Genomic DNA, 14,045 nt, shown 5'->3' on the forward strand with positions numbered 1-14,045 from the left:
GGCCTTATTCAGACGATGAGGATGGCCCCTATTTTTTTCGACGAGCCAAGGAACTGCACCAGCCAGCAATGTGCTGAGACCCAAGGAAGGTACAGAAGTTTTACTTAGCAACTGCACATCCAGTATCACTGAGGAGAAAGAATGCGTGCACAGTACTGCTGATGTTGTAAAACATACCAAAGGAAAGAAAAAGTCTACAGAGATGCCTGTGAGAGCTACAACCTCTACAAGCAAAATATGCTCACTGGTAGGACTATCACAAGCTGGGGTTCTAGAAAGTACACTGGCAAAAGCTGCAATCGCGCCTCCTGAGGTCAGGAAGAAAAATACACCTGATGTCCTCCATTTTGGGGCAAACGAAAAGTATCTATCTGCTGAGCAGGAGGATTCAGGCACCCTATTGGGTTATACGCGCTATGTGACTGTCCCAGAGGCTCATGGGATATGTAGTCCCTGCTTGGAGACTCTTCCTATTAGCCGCCATATGCACACTTGTCCTGCGAATGCGCAGCATCTCGAACATGTGCAATTGCATCTAAGATGGCAGTGCCCTGAAAAGGTAGCCGCCATCGCAACCTTCCTGGCACCTCCGGAACCTGCTCCGTGCCTCAGTTCCCACCCACAGCCCTCCCCGCACCCTCCCCATCCTCCGTTGTCGGTTACAGCCGCAGTGACAGTTAAGGGAATGAAGGGGAACCTGGGAGGAACCAACGGGGTCAAGGGGAGCCCAGAGGGAGACCCTGCTATACACCTCTGCACACATCTCTTACACAAAGATACGCCCTTTCTTCTGTTGCTCGACTGCTAAAACTCTGACACAGACCCTCATTCTCTCCCATCTCAATTACTGTAACCTCCTGCTGTCTGGCCTTCCTGCCTCTCAACTGTCTCCCCTACAATCTATCCTAAACGCTGCTGCCAGAATAACACTACTCATTCCAAAATCTGTCTCAGCGTCTCCCCTGCTGAAATCCCTCTCCTACAGTAGCTTCATATCAAATCCCGTATCACACACAATTCTCCTCCTCACTGTTAAAGCTTTACACTCTTCTGCTTCTCCTTACATCTCAGCCCTAATTTCTTGCTATACACCATCCCAAGTCTTGCGTTCTGCCCAAGGATGTCTTCTCTCTACCCCTTTCCTATCTAAAGCCCTCTCCTGCCTTAAATCTTTCTCACTGACTGCCCCACACCTCTGGAAGGCCCTTCCCCTCAGTATCTGACTAGCACCCTCTCTATCCACCTTTAAGACCCACCTGCTTAAGGAAGCATATGAGTAGCTCCATGGCTGATAATTTACAACACATACATAAACCTTGCCCCCCTGCAGACACACTTACCAGAACTCCCTCCTACTGTCTCTGTATGTTCTTCCTACCAACCAATTAGATTGTAAGCTCTTTGGAGCAGGGACTCCTTTTATTAAATGTTACTTGTGTCTAAAGCACTTCTTCCCATTATGTTTTATTTGTATTATTTGTTATTTATATGATTGTCACGTGTATTAGTGCTGTGAAGCGCTATGTACGCTAATGGCACTATGTAAATAAAGACAGATACCTACCCTGTGTAAACACTTGGGTGACAAGGTTTTCTTACTGATACATTTTATACGCTCTGCACATGGGAAAGGTTTCTCCCCTGTGTAAATGCTCTGGTGTCTGAGGAGTGTCCTCCTATTACAGAACTGATTATGATGTAATACCCTTTTATGAATTGTTTGGTGTGTGTTGAGGTGCCTCTCAGGCATGAAATGTTTCCCAAATTCTGTACAATTAAAAAGTTGCTCCCTTGTGTAAATCTGCTGATGTAACAAGAGGTCCCACTTTTTATAAAATGGTTTACCACACTCTGAACAAGCAAATTATTTCCCGTGAGAATCATGTCGTGTGTGAGGTCATTCATCCAAGAAATGTTTTTCCTATACTCTGTCCATGTGAAAGGCCTCTCCCTGCATGAATTTGTTGGTTTCTGAAGAGGTGATCCTTAATACTGAATTGTTTCCCACACTGAACCAGCAAATGGTTTCCCCACTATAAATACTTGGGTGTGACAGGAGGTCACACTTTGTACTGAATTGTTTCCAACACCCTGAACTAGGGTTAGACAATAACAAAAATACTTCCCACCATAAGAGTATTAAGTAATTTATTGTGATAACAATATTCCGCAATATATTAACACCCAATAGAAAGCAAAAAAGCAAAAGTCCTCAAAATGTTCGTCATTTATTGTGAAACACATTTCTTCTACAAATCCATTTCATTCTTAATACAATGTAAAAAATCATACAATACTGTATATTTTAATTTTAAGAATAACAAAGGTTTCAATGAAAATGTTACAATAACTACACCCACACTAAAGCCCCCTTTCTTCACCATTTTATTTTTATTTATTTATAAAGTGTTTTACAAGGAAATAATACATGTATTTCCTGGGCACAGAGTTAAGAGGACAAATAATACATGGTTACAAATACAGTTACATAAGTGAACAGGGTATACATTATATGCAAGACACTGCGTGCACAGTTAAAGATAATATATATTACAAGCGTATGTAACAGTTATAGACCAGATTAAAATGTGAGAGCCTTAGGCTAAGGCCCCGCTCCCTCAGTCAGCGTGCCCGCACTGCAGACAGGCGGCGCGCTGACAGGCACAGACCGCGATATGCGGTCTGTAGGGAGCCAGAGGCGGGCGGGAGTGGGGGCGGAATCTGATCGTGGTGCCGTCCACCCTCCCACCACCACCCTCACACACACAACACATACATACACACTTTAACCCGCAACTCCTTCCCTGCTCCCCGCCCAAGGCGCCTCCCATCTAGCTCCTTCCCTCCACTCCTCCCCATTGGCTGACTCGCGTACCACGTGACGTGTCAGCGCTGAAAATCACTAGGATCTTGCAGAATCGGCCGGCTGACGCGTCACAGTACGTAGTCAGCCCTGCCGGAAGGAGGCAGCGGGGGTAAGGGCCATTAGGGGAAGGGCCTGGTGGGCCGCAGCCGCCGTCCGCAGCGGGTTCGCAGCCTTAGTTTTGAAAGAACTTAAACTGGTGGTGGATGAGAGAGTCTCCGGTAGGTTGTTCCAGTTTTGGGGTGCATGGTAAGAGAATGTATAATTACCCCCTCGACCCCCCTTCTGAACACATTAATAGGGCATGGGGAGGCGTGGGTTAATGGGCAATGGGAAGGAGGGGGTCAAGAGGCACGGGTGGGTGGGAGCTGAGAGAAATACAGGGGAGGAGAGAAAGGGGTTGAGTCATGGTAGAAGGGAAGGGGTAAGAGGCATGGCAGAGGGGAAGTGGTTAATAGGGAGGGGTGAGATTACCAGCAGGAGGATTCCTTATAGCTGCAGCATGTGAAAGTCAGGAGCTCCCACTCCACTGTCTCTACCAGACCCACACTCAGTCCTCTCTCTGACAGTCCCCACCCCCACGCCTCTCTGCCAGACCCACCCTCACTCTGCAGCTGCTGATAGGAATGCCATGGTAAGGAGAAATTGTAAGTATTGCGTTACCCTCCATTTTTATTACTGCAGTATTACTATGCTACTGGTATATTGCCAACCCTACTTTGAACAATCACATATTTTATCTCATGTATGAATCCTCATGTGTAGGAAGGAGGCTGATCCTCTGTGAAAAGCTTTCCCCACACTATGTACATGGAAATGGTTTCTCCCGTGTATGAATCCTGTGGTGGGTGAGGAGGTGGCTCATTTGAGAAAAGCTTTTCCCACACTCCACATGTGAATCATTTCTCTCCTGTATGAGTCATCTGGTGCCTGAGGAGGCTATTCTTAATACTGAATCGTTTCCCACACTCTGCACATGTGAATGGTTTCTCCCCTGTATGAGTCCTCTGGTGTGTGAGGAGACTGTTCTTAGCACGGAATTGTTTCCCACACTCTGTACATGTGAATGGTTTCTCCCCTGTATGAATCCGCTCATGGTTGCGGAGCTCCGCCTTTGTAGAATATCTTTTACTACACTCTGTACACGTGAATGGTTTCTCCCCTGTATGAGTAATCTGGTGTCTGAGGAGGTGGCTCTTAGTAGTGAATTGTTTCCCACACTCTGTACATGTGAATGGTTTCTCCCCTGTATGAATCCGCTCATGTTTGTGGAGGTCTGCCTTCCGAGAAAATCTTTTACTACACTCTGTACATGTGAATGGTTTCTCCCCTGTATGAATCACCTGGTGTAGGAGGAGTTGGCTCTTAGTAATGAATTGTTTCCCACACTCTGAACATGTGAATGGTTTCTCCCCTGTATGAGTCATCTGGTGTCTGAGGAGGTGGCTCTCTTTACTAAATGGTATCCCACACTCTGTACATGTTAATCGTTTTTCTCCTGTATGAGTCACCTGGTGTTTGTAGAGGCTTTCCTTATATGTGAATTGTTTCCCACACTCTGTACATGTGAATAGTTTCTCCCCTGTATGAATCCGCTCATGTCTGAGGAGCTCTGTCTTCCAAGAAAAGCTTTTATAACACTCTGTACATGTGAATGGTTTCTCCCCTGTATGAATCCGTTCATGTCTGAGGAGCTCTGTCTTCCAAGAAAAGCTTTTACTACACTCTGTACATGCGAATGGTTTCTCCCCTGTATGAATCACCTGGTGTCTGAGGAAGTGGCTCTTAGTACTGAATTGTTTCCCACACTCTGTACATGTGAATGGCTTTTCTCCTGTATGAATCAAACGGTGTATGAGGAGACTGCTCTTAACTGCGAATTGTTTCCCACATTCTGTACATGTGAATGGTTTCTCCCCTGTATGAGTCCTCTGGTGTATGAGGAGACTGCTCTTAACTGTGAATTGTTTCCCACACTCTGTACATGTGAATGGTTTCTCCCCTGTATGAATCCGCTCATGGATTAGGAGCTGTGTCTTCCAAGAAAAGCTTTTACTACACTCTGTACATGTGAATGGTTTCTCCTCTGTATGAGCCATCTGGTGATTGCGGAGGGTCCTCTTGGTACTTAACTGTTTCCCACGCACTGTACAAGTAAAAGGAGTCACTGATGTCTGAATCATCTGGTGTGGAAGAAGTTTCCCCTGCAGTGAGAAACCGCTCCCACCATCTATACATGTAAAGGTTTGCTCCCTAGTGGGGACACAAAAGTGTGTGAGAAGGTCCCTGTCCAGTGAGAAGATTTTGCCACACTGACAACAGAGAAAAGGCTCAGCACTGCGGCTTCTTCTTAAATCTGTCGCATACCTTTTACTGGACCCATATTTTGAGTCTGTCTCCGCTGTGTGCTGTACAAGGTCTGTAAAGTCACCATCATGTGGCACTGATTCCTTGTATGTGTCCAAAATGTGGCAGGAATCATTGTTTTTTGGCACTTCTGGGCTGCGAGGAGTCAGACAGCTTCTGGATGTATCAGAGCTCAAGTTCTGTTCCTCATTCAGGCCGATCTCTAACAGAAGTAAACAAAAAAAGACAGAACAAATGTTTTCAATCTGTAAATCAAATTACTGAAAGTAAATTACAAATCCAAAACACTGAAGAATCTATTTCACCAATACTTAATTAACAAAATATTCTCTTCCCCCAGGGATTTAAAATTGTGGCACATGGACATCCAGTGGCCCCTAATGACTGTGGTGGTTGTTCCCGAAGTCCTGAAATGTATTTGTAGCAGCTCTCAGTGAAATCATTGATACATATATAACGTGTATTTATTACTGTATTCATTATTTAAGGATACACGTACACCCAACAAATAATTAACACTGAAAATGTCCATGAGATGTAAAGTTAAGGAACTCCTGGTCTATCACATTAGTGCGTTAATAATATCAACTACACCAGACAGCCACCTATAGTGTAAAGATACTGTAGATGCCCATGTATGTATGTCTTTATTTATATAAGACCCGCAGTGTACTCGGCGCTTTACAGCAGAAACAATACAGTACAGGGAATTATAATACAATAAGTGCAACAAACAAAATCAGACAATAGGAACGGAAATCCCTGCCCTGGAGAGCTTACAATCTAAGTGATGCAGTGACTACACTGCCCATGTAATCTTCTGCCATAAGACCCACAAACTAAACCTGCTCCATTTTGTGTCATATTTTGGCAGTCACAAATACTATTCATATAATTTCCCAAGCACGCGGCCTTGGTGTAATATTTGACTCCTCTCTTTCCTTCTCCTCTCACATTCAAAACAAAGAAAAAAGGAGCACTGCAGAAAAGAAGAACTGGAGGCAAAAGTAGAAAAAATAAAAGAGTTATTGAGACACACAGCCTAAGTTACAAGAGAAACCTCCAACGCGTTTCTCGCATGGGCGCTTTATCACAGAGTGGTTTCCTGAGTCTAGAGAGTGTCACATTATGGGCACTGCCCGCCGGAAACACTGCCTACCTGTATCCCAGGTAAAAAAAGTCCCATGTGAACAAAACAGTCCGGGGAAAATGTAACCACGGAAAAAGGCAGTATAACTGTGGGGGAGAAATCCAGCAAAAGGACACAATAGAGAATACAATAACAAGAAACGTAAATAGACTCATAAGGACAATAAAAATTAAATGAAAAATCATCAAATTTAAAAGTGGATAGGATGTAGATGGGAATAAAATTATCTTAGATTAAATTAATTGTAACACCAAATAATATAATCACGTGATAATATACATATAATAAATGTAAACTCAACTACCAAGGAAAAGAACAATTTGTATCTTGATAAGGGGAATATAAATAATGAATAAGATGTAAATAAATAAACCACACTGAGAAAATTGCATACAGCATACACAGGGAAAAGTGTGACAAGTATTGACGCAATAGCACCTCCAGAGGTCAGGGTGAAAAATACACTTAAAAATGCAAAAATGAAGGAAAAAATGTGTTTAATGTATAATGTGTCTATCCAGTCGGTGAGGACGCCCCCATCATGACCTTCACTGTCCTGAAGAATTGCCTGGACTCTTGGGACGCTGTCCCCATCTATCAGTTAAGCTATGTCTATAGACTGTGGCTATTATTGCGTATCTAATGACCCTAAATGAGAGGGTATTGTTAAGCTGGGGAACCAGGTTAGTTAGGGAAGGGTCCCCTGAATTTGTTTTCCCAAATGCGTTTTATCGTATCTATTGATGGTCAGATGCCCATAACTCTGCATTTCCAACCTTTATACGTGTTTGAGAGCCATATTACACGTCTAACTCTGCTGCATGTGGCTTGTTCCAGAACACCCAGCAGGCCTGGGGACTTCCTATGAGAGGCGATGAACCATGAATATTCACTAAATGTGACCATGCGCCTTGTAACAAGGTAACATCCCTTTGTGCAGACAAAGGGGAAAAGGTACTCACCAGAGACAGGAAATGGAACAGTTTCACTCTTTATTGGGGTCAGATGTTCCTCAGCGTTCGGTTCTTCTTTCTCCGACTTAATCTCTAAACTCTCCAGCACAACCACTGGGAAACCTGGCAACAAGAAAAGGGAAACCCATCATGTAAAGCTGGGAGTGGGGGCTTCTCTTGTGATATCAGTATACAGAAATACTCTATACCGATTCCTACGGGGGAGGGGTGAAGTGATTGATTTTATTTTGTTATTAACCCTTTCAGTGCAAATAAGTTTTTACCCCGGAGTGCTGAAAACATTTTTCAGCTACCAATGTTCAAACCTCAATAACAATAATATTCCCAATAGGACCTTAGAAAAATGATTTTTGTCATTAGGACAGGTATCTTATTATTGTATGCACGCTTTAATATTATTTCCCAAAATATTGCAGACATTTCAGTCCATTTTTAAACATACTGAATAAAGACAAGTGAGGATGTAAGGGTACTTACCACAAACCGGAAATGCATCTATTTCTTCCTTTATTGGGGTCACATGTTCCTCTGTGTCTGTCGCTGCTTTCTCTGTCTTAATCTCTAAACTCTCCGGTACAACCCCTGGGAAACCTGGCAATAAGGAAAGAGAAATCCATCATGTAAAGCTGGGAGTGGGGGCGCTTCTAGTGATTTCACCTCCTCTGATATTGGTATAATATAATACCTATTGTAAAGAAATGTATTACTAGCCCTTCTGGCAGAAAATAAGGTGAAGATATATTATCTTCTTACCTGCTGATAGTTCTATAAGAAAACAGGATTAGTTTGGGTGTTTGACTCGCATAACTGCAAAATAAATAACCAGATATTCCCCCCTTGCAGATTCCAAAGACACCAAAATATCTTCTCAACTCACTAAACAAGCGTGGATCCATGCTGGCAGTGGACAGTGCTGCTCTGGAGGTGCTGGCAGTGGGCAGTGCTGCTCTGGAGGTGCTGGCAGTGGGCAGTGCTGATCTGGAGGTGCTGGCAGTGGACAGCGCTGATCTGAAGGTGCTGACAGTGGGCAGCACTGCTCTGGATGTGCCGAGTGTGGGCAGTGGTCCTCTGGGACGTGCTGGCAGTGGTCCTCTGGGAGGTGCTGGCAATGGGCAGTGGTCCTCTGGGAGGTGCTGGCAGTGGGCAGTGGTCCTCTGGGAGGTGCTGGCAGTGGGCAGTGGTCCTCTGGAGGTGCTGGCAGTGGTCAGCGCTGCTCTGGAGGTGCTGGCAGTGCTGCTCTGGAGGTGCTGGCAGTGCTGCTCTGGAGGTGCTGGCAGTGCTGCTCTGGAGGTGCTGGCAGTGCTGCTCTGGAGGTGCTGGCAGTGCTGCTCTGGAGGTGCTGACCGGAGGTTACTTAATCTATATGTGTTGGGTTTTAGAATGTGCCTGTATATAAAACAGAATTGGAATGAACATTTTTTTTGGACATATATACAGCATTTAGTATCAGCTTTTTCAAACCTAAATTATTAACCCCAAAGGAGTCGGAGAAGTCAGGGGCACCAAAAAACACATATGGTCCATCTGCAAACAGGCACTTAATTTCAAACACTGCAAAACTTTAATGGCTCAGGATTGTGTCACAACATAGCCATCCAGAAAAGTATAAAGAGAGTCGGAGATTAGCAGCCAAAAGACCAGTAAAGTCCTCATAGTGTAACATAGTAACATTCTGTACAGTCCCATAGTATGAATAAAAAGCAGATACTGTACATGAGTGAGACTTTGATAAATGCTCCCGATACTCTCTCAGGTCCAGCAGTTTTGTTCCATACTGACACAGTCTCACTTTCCTATTTCATACGGTGAGAAGTGGGTAATGCAGAGGAACCAGTGCAGTAACTTCCCCTCACCTTACCCCAGCATAATAAATAGGGGGGTTTGAGCCCTCATACCCTCATTAATTTGTTCCTCGATCACCTCCAGTTTCTCACATTCAGCACATTTGTACCTTGCAGGACATGCTTATGTAGCCCTCTTTCCTATGCTCTAGAGTGCCTACGGGTACTGCACACACCGGTTGGCTCAAGGAGATCTGGGCCTCCGCTAACTGGGAGCCTGGGGTAAGAGTTATCTTATTGGCAGCGCCTCCACTTACCCAGGATCCCCATTGCGTAAGAATCCCCTGGGTAAGAACAATAGCAGCACACATCAGGTTATAACGGTTTACTGTAAGTACGAATAGAACCTTATCATATAGGTATAGCAATAACACACATCAACTAACTTATACTATGACACTAGTGGCTCGGCCACACTCATATGGAGAAATGTCACTGTCCCATCACTGCGTCCATGTAACTGTAATATGTTTATAGGCTCAGTCCTTTGGCCACTCCACTTAGTGTCCCCAAAGAGTGTTCCCTAAGGCGGGATCAGCGCCTGTTGACCGGTGTTGGTGCACTTTAGTAAATACCCTCCGGTCACTGCCATTTCCCAACTAAAACCCAGCAAAACGCCAGGTCCAGATGGGTTCTCCAATCAATATTACAAAATATTTAAGATGGTGCTAGCCCCATATCTACTTGATGTGTTTAATGCGTTTCTAGAGGGAACAGCCATCCCACCATCTATGTCTAAAGCCAACCTAGCGATCATACCAAAGGAAGGGAGAGACCCACTACAGTGTGGTAACTACCGCCCCATAGGCCTCCTTAATTCGGACTTAAAACTGTTCAGTAAAATTTTAGCAAACAGATTGACCCCCATACTTCCAAACCTAATACATATAGATCAAGTTGGATTTATTACCGGCACACAAGCCTCAGACAATACGAGGAAAATTATTGACATAATTGACCATGTACATCTCTCATCCACGAAGGCCGTCCTGTTGAGTCTAGATGCGGAAAAAGCATTCGACAGGATTAGGTGGGATTTCCTAGACCAAACATTAATTAAATATGGATTTAAGGGCCAATACTTGGAAGGGGTTAGAGCCCTGTATAAATCCCCCATGGCCGTAGTGAAACTTCCAGGAGGAGACTCAAACCCTATCAACATAAAAAATGGTACCCGACAGGGATGCCCCTTGCCTCCACTTCTATTTGCTCTCTCCATCGAACCCTTGGCATCAACAATTAGAGACGAAAAAAACATAGCTGGAATTGAAATATGAGAGACAAATCATAAAATATCCCTCTTTGCTGACGACATTATCTCGACTCTCGCCAACCCCTTGATCTCACACACACAACTTGACAAATTCAGCAAAATCTCGGGATATAAAATTAACATGGATAAGTCGGAAGCACTGAGCCTATCGCTACCAGAACCCGAGGTCAAATTATTGCAAGCAAATTTTAAATATAAGTGGAGCTCCACAAAGATCAAATACCTGGGAATACAAATAACAAGAGAGTATAATTTACTGTACAAGCATAACTACACACCCCTGTTCGAGAGGTTAAAAAAGGACCTCCAGAGCTGGAATGAATACCAGATATCTTGGCTAGGAAGAGTAGCCACGGTCAAAATGAATATCCTGCCAAGGCTCCTGTATTACTTCCAGACTCTCCCAATAGACATCCCAATATCAGAGCTTAAAAATCTGCAAAATAGAATCTTCCAATTTATCTTGCAAAACAAAAGACCTAGGGTAGCTAGATATATTATGCTAGCTCCAAAAGATTGCGGAGGCTTGGCAGTCCCGGATATCATTAAATACTATTTGGCGGCACAACTCAAACAAGCAATAATGTGGAATAACGACCCAAATACGAATTGCTGGGTGGGACTAGAGTCTACCTACACGAGACCTCTCCCTCTCCCGGCTGCTATGTGGACTGAGAGGGGAAGAGAGACCTTCTCGGAAACATTAAAACTGGGAGCAATGAAATGTACATGGCGGATATGGACTAGAAATAAAGACAAATATGGTCTGACAACCGGCCCAACATTACTAACTCCTATATTTGATAATCTTGAATTTCCCCCGGGCTGGCTTCCTCAGGGACTCAATAAATTGAAGACGTTAAAGCTGATGGTAGCTGACGACTTTGTAGATAAAGGTAAAATTTTACCACTCCAGGCTCTGGAGAAAAAACATCAAATAGTAAATATTTCAGTGTTTGGTTTCCTCCAGATCAGGCACTACATGCAATCAGTCTCCAAAGATTCGACATTCCAAACCTTAACAAATTTCAAAAGTCTGTGTAGGAAAGGATACTATTGTAAAGGGCTGATTTCGGAGATATACCTGGGCCTGGCACGATCGGCGGGCTGCACCCAACATAGTTACATGCCCAAGTGGGCAGAGGATTTGAATACAGAGATCGATAGAGAAGACTGGGAGGATATTTGGGAGGCAGCCTCAAAAACATCAATTTGCACCACTACCAAAGAGAATATCTACAAAATCTTATTCCATTGGTACCTAACCCCAAGCAGGCTGAGCCAGATCTTCCCCGGGACCCCGGATTTGTGCTGGAGAGGGTGCGGGCAAAAAGGAGATATGGCTCAAGTCTGGTGGAATTGTCCACAAATTCAGGTATTCTGGATCATGATTCAGACACTGATCCGAGAGTACCTGGGGGTGAGGGTTGAGGTGGAACCGCTGACCATGGTGCTGGCCAAACCAGTTGATGACTTAGAAACGGCGGAAAGCAAGATGATAGTTCATGTGCTTACGGCAGCCCGCTGCGCTATTGCGGCGGCCTGGGAAAAGGTAAATACGCCCTCAAGGCAGACAGAACTCCGGAGAGTAAGGGAAATAAAGACGATGGAGCTCCTTTCAACGCAGTTGAGCCAAAAAATGGACAAATTTCACAAAATCTGGGAGATATGGCCAGGTAATTAGGGACCCTACAGGGATAAATACAGGGAGACTAGATAAAAGGGCTCCTCCCTCTCCCCCCCCCCATCTTTTTCTTCTCTTTTCTGCTCTTCTCTTTTCTTTGCCAACATCATGAGAGACATACACGGAAGCGGCTGCTTCCCCAATATAACTTGAGATATGGAGATAGACCATAACAACACAAAGCCCGTGTTAAAACAAATCTCCTAGTTAAGCAGTGATAACGGACTGTCATTGCTTTCGGTCATATGCACAATTGTTAATGCTTGTAAAATGTATGGATACCAATGTTGAATACATGTTGTGCCTCTCTAAAACAATAACAAAATTGAAAAAAAAAAAAAAAAGGAATGAGCACTGCGGATATAGAAACCAAGCTGGCAGCAGGTAAAAAATATATTAGTTATTAGGCATAACAGCCAAAATCTAAAAAACAGCAGTTAAATCCTATATCCTATCCTAGAAGGGGATTCTACTGCTGTTTTCAGATTTGGGCTGTTATGCCTAATAAATAATATATGTTTTATCTGCTGCCAGCCTAGTTTCTATATCCGCAGTGCTCATTTCTTTTTATACATATCTACTTTTTTCTCGGACTGACAGTACACAAAAGGAGCAGAAGCCTTTACCTCATTGTCGGGTGTGAGTATACCTCCCTGATGTCAGTAACTTTGTTCGCTATGTCGTAGCCAGTGTGGTGCACCGGAGTTAGTCTGTTGACTTCGGAGCTGCGGGAGTGGATGATTCAGACCTGCGGAAGGTGAATGCAGACACTGCGCAAAGATGGACAGTGTACTGGAATAGCCTGCCCATCTTGGAGCTACGGGGATTAACGGGATAGCCTTGCGCGAGTGTCTCGTGGACACGGACTCCTCTCAAAGACAGTTAAGGTCAACTGCATTCCCTTTTCCCATTTATCTGGACCCCGGGCAGCATTGAGCCAACGTGGTTCTTACCAGTGAAGTCTGCATACTACAGGGTGACGGGAGTAGACGGAGCAGCCGCGTTGGAAAAATACCAGAGACACGGATCTCACGCCACAACATACAATGTTAGCTGCACATTTCCCCATTCAGAAGAACTTCGGACAGTTTTACAAGTGATTATACACGTTACATGCACCACACAATACTTGGCTACTGGATATATTGGACTTAAGATTTGGCTTTAAGACCTGTTCCATACTATTGATTCATCCCTGTCTGGGATTTATTGGATTATTCATAGGATCCACACCTGCGCTGTTCGCTATTAGAGCGCCCATTTGGGATTCATTTCCCTCATTCCTCCATGTGTGGGTAATCTATTTGTGATAAACACGTTAATGCAGAATATTTTATTTGTATTATACACACCAGGGTATGAGCGCTAGCTGGTTTGTTACACTTATTTATATTCGATAGGGGTCTTTTACCCTATATTTGGAATACTTTTACCATTTTAAAGTTTTCTATGTTTATTAGCATCTTGTGATCCAATTGCCTATAAAAGCCGTGCACGGAGATGCAGCGCTCTCTGTGCCGCCCTTACAGACCGCGGGAAGATCGCAGAGGTAGAACTTAGAAAAAGGCTGAGATAAGGACACAGTTACCCCGAGCGGTATTGGCATTTTCCTGCCTCGTGGTTTGTGACTTGCGGCAACCCCATGCTTTAACTTTGTAGAGGGCTGGTGTCTACACCAGCCCCACACAAAGGGCATTATCTCCAGAATATGTCAGAGTTTATCCTCTATCAAAAGCAACCAAACCCCCGATAACTATATGGTATCCTGGGAAAAGGATCTTAACGTCTGTATAGATCTCGAAATCTGGAAAGACATCTGGGAAGTTGCTTCCAAAAATTCATCGTGCGTTGTAATAAAAGAGAATATTTACAAGTTAATATTCAGATGGTACA

General features: G+C 44.1%; 1 protein-coding gene across 1 annotated transcript in view; it reads right to left on the reverse strand.

Moving 5' to 3' along the window:
* Positions 1-2,163: 2,163 nt before the first annotated feature.
* LOC142488041 (uncharacterized) overlaps positions 2,164-14,045 on the reverse strand; it is a 20,745-nt gene continuing 8,863 nt past the window's right edge. The window contains exons 2-5 of the mRNA XM_075588390.1: positions 8,232-8,740; positions 7,832-7,945; positions 7,343-7,456; positions 2,164-5,432 (exon numbers count right to left, since the gene is read on the reverse strand). Coding sequence (XP_075444505.1) covers positions 3,763-5,432; positions 7,343-7,456; positions 7,832-7,945; positions 8,232-8,250 — 1,917 coding nt within the window. The 5' untranslated portion in view covers positions 8,251-8,740 and the 3' untranslated portion in view covers positions 2,164-3,762. The remainder of the gene's footprint in view (positions 5,433-7,342; positions 7,457-7,831; positions 7,946-8,231; positions 8,741-14,045) is intronic.

Source organism: Ascaphus truei, chromosome 2 (assembly GCF_040206685.1).
Source record: "Ascaphus truei isolate aAscTru1 chromosome 2, aAscTru1.hap1, whole genome shotgun sequence".
Taxonomy (NCBI): domain Eukaryota; kingdom Metazoa; phylum Chordata; class Amphibia; order Anura; family Ascaphidae; genus Ascaphus; species Ascaphus truei.